At 35.4% G+C, this 5,536-nt stretch overlaps 1 protein-coding gene across 1 annotated transcript; it reads left to right on the forward strand.

Annotated features, from left to right (window-relative positions):
- The first annotated feature begins 894 nt into the window (after positions 1–894).
- Positions 895–3,128, forward strand: LOC147492164 (uncharacterized). The gene is made up of 6 exons (XM_086567429.1): positions 895–1,060; positions 1,347–1,426; positions 1,685–2,162; positions 2,245–2,460; positions 2,559–2,677; positions 2,784–3,128. Exons 1-6 carry the CDS (start codon positions 895–897, stop codon positions 3,126–3,128), a joined length of 1,404 nt encoding a protein of 467 aa, XP_086423555.1.
- The last annotated feature ends 2,408 nt before the right edge of the window (positions 3,129–5,536 follow it).

Raw genomic sequence — 5,536 nt, forward strand, 5'->3', positions numbered from 1 at the left:
AGGCCTGGTGAAAGTTTTGGCCCGCTTAATCGGGCGATTTCCGATTAATCCCGGTCTAACAAAAAGCCGCTTAATTGTTTTTCAGTTTTGTGTTTGTGACAAATGTGACACAAACTTTAGTCCACAAAAAGCCCAAAACAAAAAAAACCCACGAATCAATATTGAATTTCATTGAAAACGTTTCGCTCACCGAGAAACACAATCAAAACAAAAGAGAAGTGAAAACCCACAAAAAAACCCTCCACCACTCCGCCAGTTTCTGCTTTGCTCGGGTGAGTCTTTTACTTCTTCTTTTCTTTCTTCTTATTCTTCTTTTTCTTTCATATTTGCTTAGGAAGTTTTTGTATAATTGAGTGGTTGTGTACTGTTTTTCTTATTAGTGATTGAGTGTCCTATTTTTTTTATGATCTTTAGCTACAATGTCGAATATTGCTGCCAATAATGCTGCTCCCGCTTCTACTACTGCCGCCACCTCCGCCTCTCCCACCCCATACACAAGAAAGTCTAATGATCCATTTTGGCAGTATGGTGAGTGTAGGGACTCCAATGCAAATAATGTTTGGTGCAAGTTGTGTAACAAGAAGTTGTCGGGGGGGATATTTCGCTTAAAGAAACATTTGGCTCATGAGAAAGGAGATGTTACTGGATGCCCAAGTGTCCCTATCGATGTTCAAAAGAATGCTGCTGAGATGTTGTATTCAATAAGACAGAAAAAGCAAGATAGTTCTTGCTTCTGATGAAGACCTTGATCACCTTGATGATGATGTAGTTGAAGAAGAAACATTTTAAGTGGTGGCAATGGGAATAGCCAAAGGGGTTTATTCAAGCTAAGAAAAGAAAGGCGAATAATACTAGAGGCCCCCTCGATTATTGATTTCCATTGATGTTGAAAAGATGAAGCAAGCCAATTTGGATAGAAATAACCCGCACAAAAAAGCTTTAAAGAAAAAAACATGGATCAAGATAGCAAAGTGGGCGTATGAAGTTGGTTTACCTTTTAATGCCGTGCGCACGTCAAGCTTCAAGGATGCTGTCCATGCCATTGGAGAATATGGAAGATGTAATTGGTTTACAACTTTTACCTACTTATTTATTTATAAGACTTTGAGAAGTATATATATGATTAATTATTATGTTATTGATCGAGTTATTGTAATTTTTTTAGGTATGTCCCTTTACTTATCATCATATCATGACTCTATTGAAGGAGGTGTACAATGAAACAAAAGCATTTGTTGATTCGTTTAAACCACATTGGGAGCTTTATGGATGTTCCATCATGTCGGACTTTTGGACAGACGGAAAACAAAGGTCTTTGATTAATTTCATGGTGAATTGTCCAAAAGGTACTGTTTTCCTTAAGTCTCTTGATGCTTCCGAGCATATTAAAAGAAAGCGAGAACTCATTGTGGAAATGATAAACGAGGTGATAGCATTGGGGTTAAGAATATAGTTTCGATTTGAAAACCGTTTGATTTAACTTAAATTTATAAATTGTAAATTTGTTAATGATTTTTTTTATTATTAGTTTGTGTGACAATGGATCCAACTACAAGCTAGCGGGCGAACTTTTGGAGAATGAACATGCTACAATGTTCGATTCCTTCACTAATTTAATGCTTTATGATATTGGGAGTAATCCGGACACTGCATTGCCAAATAGTAAGTCTGTAATTCTTTGAAGCTAAAGTGGTGGTGTCCTACATTTTACGACCATGGGAGAGTGTTAAATTGGTTACGAAAGTTGACGAAGCAGAGAGAGTTGCACAAATCTTGTGTAACTAGGTTTGCAACTTCATTCTATACATTGAATAGCTTGTGGGAGAATAGAAGCCATGTGCAGGTTTTGTTTGTGTCGGAATTTTGGAGAAAGAGTGATTTTGTAAAAAAAGCTATTGGAAAGAGAGTTGAGAGAATAGTGGCAAATGAATCTTTTTGGAATGATATATATTTCACTTGTCAAGTGATGGCCCCATTAGTTGATGTGCTAAGAATTGTGGATACAGAAGAGAAGCCGTGCATGGGATATATATATGAGGCTATGAAAAGGGCTGAGGATCAGATTGAGAAGAACTTGGGCGATAATGTATTGACATGGGTAAAAGTGAAAAAAATTATCCAGAAAAGATGGGAAACTCAGCTTCATCGTCCATTGCATGCAGGTACTAAGTTGCTTTCATTTTTCAATTTTGAGTCTAATATAGCTTGAATTAAACACTAACTAGAAATGTTTTTGTGTTGAAGCTGGATATTACTTGAACCCGAAAATATATTTTAGTGAAACCAAAGCTAAAATGGAGTTAAATAAGACCATCAAGTCTGGGTTATTTCAAGCTGTGGCCAAACTTATACCTGAATCTGATATACAAAAAGCAATGGATGAGTTGAAGCACTATAGGGATGCGGAGGGGTCATTTGGAATGAAAGCTGCCATCGTATCGAGAGATACTATGCAACCTCGTAAGTTATATAATTTAATTTTAACTTGTAAAGTTATACACTACATTACTACTTTCATTTAATTATTTCTAAGTTCTCACTACAACTTACAAATATAGATGAATGGTGGTTGCAATATGGGAGTGATGGCCCTACCCTAGCAAAATTTATGGTTAAGGTTTTAAGCGAAACTTGTAGTGCATCACCATGTGAGCGCAAACCGAGTGTGTTTGATAATGTAAGTTTTACTTATCTTTAAATATGTAACTAAGCGTTTATGTATAATTGTATCAATTTAGTTATTTATTCAAGATCTTGATCATTTTATTCTTTTGATATTACAGTTGCATTCAAAGAAAAGGAATTGTCTTCTCCAATCAAAATTGAATGATCTTGTTTACATTCAATATAACCAAAGGCTAGAGAAGCGATTCAAAGAAAGGTTGGCTAATGGTGAGAGCGACCCCATTATTTTGAAGGAAGTCCATGAGAATGACGCTTGGATCATTCCAAATGAAGAGCAGCTTGAAGAGTTTGTGAGGGAAGGTGATGATCTCTCTTGGGACCAAGTTCTAGCGGCAAGAGGAGTTGGTGGTGCAACAACTCCTAGTACAAGGAGTGAAACTGGAACTTCATTTAGAATTTTGGATGAGGAGGACGAAGACATTGATATTGAAATTGGGGATTAGTAGCACTTAAGAGTTTAGTTTGTCACTCTGTCATGGAGCAACATTTTGGTTTGTTTTATTCACTTCAGACTTTAGAGACTAGTATAGTCTGTCACTTAGTCATGGAATCCATATTTTGGTGGTGTGTTTTATACTTGTATTCACTTTAGACTTTTAGAAACTAGTAGTCTGTGACGGAGTCAACATTTTGGTATGTTTTGTTAATACTTTAACTTATGCAGACAGACTGACAGAAGACAATGTTCAAATGGGGCTATATTTATTATTTTTTTGTTAAAAGCTATGCTTGATTGTTTATAGTTTTTTTTTCTTACTTTCTTTTGTTTTAGGTTGTTATATGGGAGTATGGGATATATATATTATAGATTAACTAAGGCGATTAATTCCGATTAATACGATTAATCGCTATAAGTTCCTGGAGCGACTTGCTCCCGATTAGCGCTTAAACTGCACAGCTCTGGAGTCTGGATTAGTATGGTTTGATTGGTGTCCATTTCAATACATCTATAGAATGGTGAAAGTGTGAAACCAAACTTTTCCATTTCCCTTGGGCACAAACAGTTGGAACAAACTTTTTCTTACTCCAGCAACCAAAATTTCTTTTTAGACTTTCCTACTTCCTACCACATGGGTCACATGTTTAAAGTGAAGCCCCTTCTCAGAAACCAGCCCGGCAACCCGCGAATTTGATCCAACACAATCTACTCTGCAAATTTTTAACGAGTACCTAGTACCTACAAAACACACAGCAATGTTCCTTTCTGTCTCCATAAATAAGTACAAAAAAAAGTTAGTAATTTATTCACCGAAAATGAATTTGATTTCCATTATTCCCTTTTACCAGTTAGCACCTTCTTCTCAGTCTTTTTTTTTTTTGGTATTAAATTTGTGCTAAACTAATTTACATAATGATGATATTAGCATAGGCAACCAATATGTGAAAATATGATCATCTAATTCGTTGGATCATCTCTGACCCATGATATGATCATATGATATCATTTTCACATTTGCATCTAGACAATATCATGTCTACGATAACGTATCATCTCCTTTATTCAACTTGAAGAAAACGTTTTTCCTTTATGCCTTAGCGTTGGTGCTCCATCACTATTCACTAGTGTTTTATTAGAATTTTGAAAGATATACATTCTCGATTACAGGAACTGTTAAATTTTATATTAGTAGTGATACTAGGAGAGTTATTACGTTGTTATGAGAGAAACCAAGAAGAAGATGAGTTTAGAAGAATAGAGGTTTGAATAATTAGGTTAGAGAGAGAGTTCTTATGTTACTCTACCTGTCACAGCCCAATTTTCTAAACAATTAAAAATAATGAATATTTGAAATATAAATATCTCAAATATCATTATGTTCAATTGTCTAAAACCTAAATGGCGACGGGTGGATCAACACATGTCAAAACCTAAAAACCCACATCATAAAGAATCTTAACCACAAATTCAATCTCCAAAATTCTCTTTATTACTTTATAAAAATCTATCTTCCGTCCCAATAAAACATCAAACCACTCTAAGAATAACAGGTCTTCAACATCGTATTTTCATGTCATATGAAAAGAAAACTACGCTTATTACATCCTTTCAATAAGAATCGGACCTAATAAAGAACTAACGGATTGCTTTCAGGCAAGAATCCAAATCAAACGCCCGGCGTTCCATCGCTTTCCACCTATGTTCCCAAGAACACACCCACGCTATAAAACAAAGCAAACATGGGTCAAATAAAATTGAATTTGCTAGTATGAGTAGACTAACCACATATAAACATTATCATACTTTAATTATCCAAACAATCACTTTATATTTTCCCATAACTTAATCATTCTCAGCTTGGAAGACAGGTAGTTCCGTCATTTCAACCGGCATAGTTTCTTCCCAAGCAAAACTTCCATTATATTAACTCATTCAAATCACTCGTTTTAATATCTAAATCATTGCATTAAAACTTACCGATATCCACTGCTGTATAAGGGTAGGATCGCGTTCCTGCACAAAAATATTATTAAGTCCTACCCTCCTGCAAAAGAAAGTTAGCAATTTTATATAATATGTGTAGATATCCTATAGGTATTCCAATGCAAGCCCAAATACACTCGCATAATCAAAGAAATTTCTCTTATTAATTAATCAATTACTTTTCTTATACACATATTTCACAACCTATGTACCTTAGGTTATTCCCGTCACATTCAAGGAATACCTAACCTTACATTGCCGTACACTCAAGGAATACAACTAACCCGCAAGGCGAATACGTTAGTTCCTCTCTAGGGTAGTCCAAACAATCTGGTCATTCATGGCACATTCAATGAATACCCGGGTCATTCATGGCACATTCAATGAATACCCATAGATAACGCTAACGGGCCATTTATGGCACATTCA

The sequence above is a fragment of the Coptis chinensis genome, chromosome 6, assembly GCF_015680905.1.
Source record: "Coptis chinensis isolate HL-2020 chromosome 6, ASM1568090v1, whole genome shotgun sequence".
NCBI lineage: Eukaryota > Viridiplantae > Streptophyta > Magnoliopsida > Ranunculales > Ranunculaceae > Coptis > Coptis chinensis.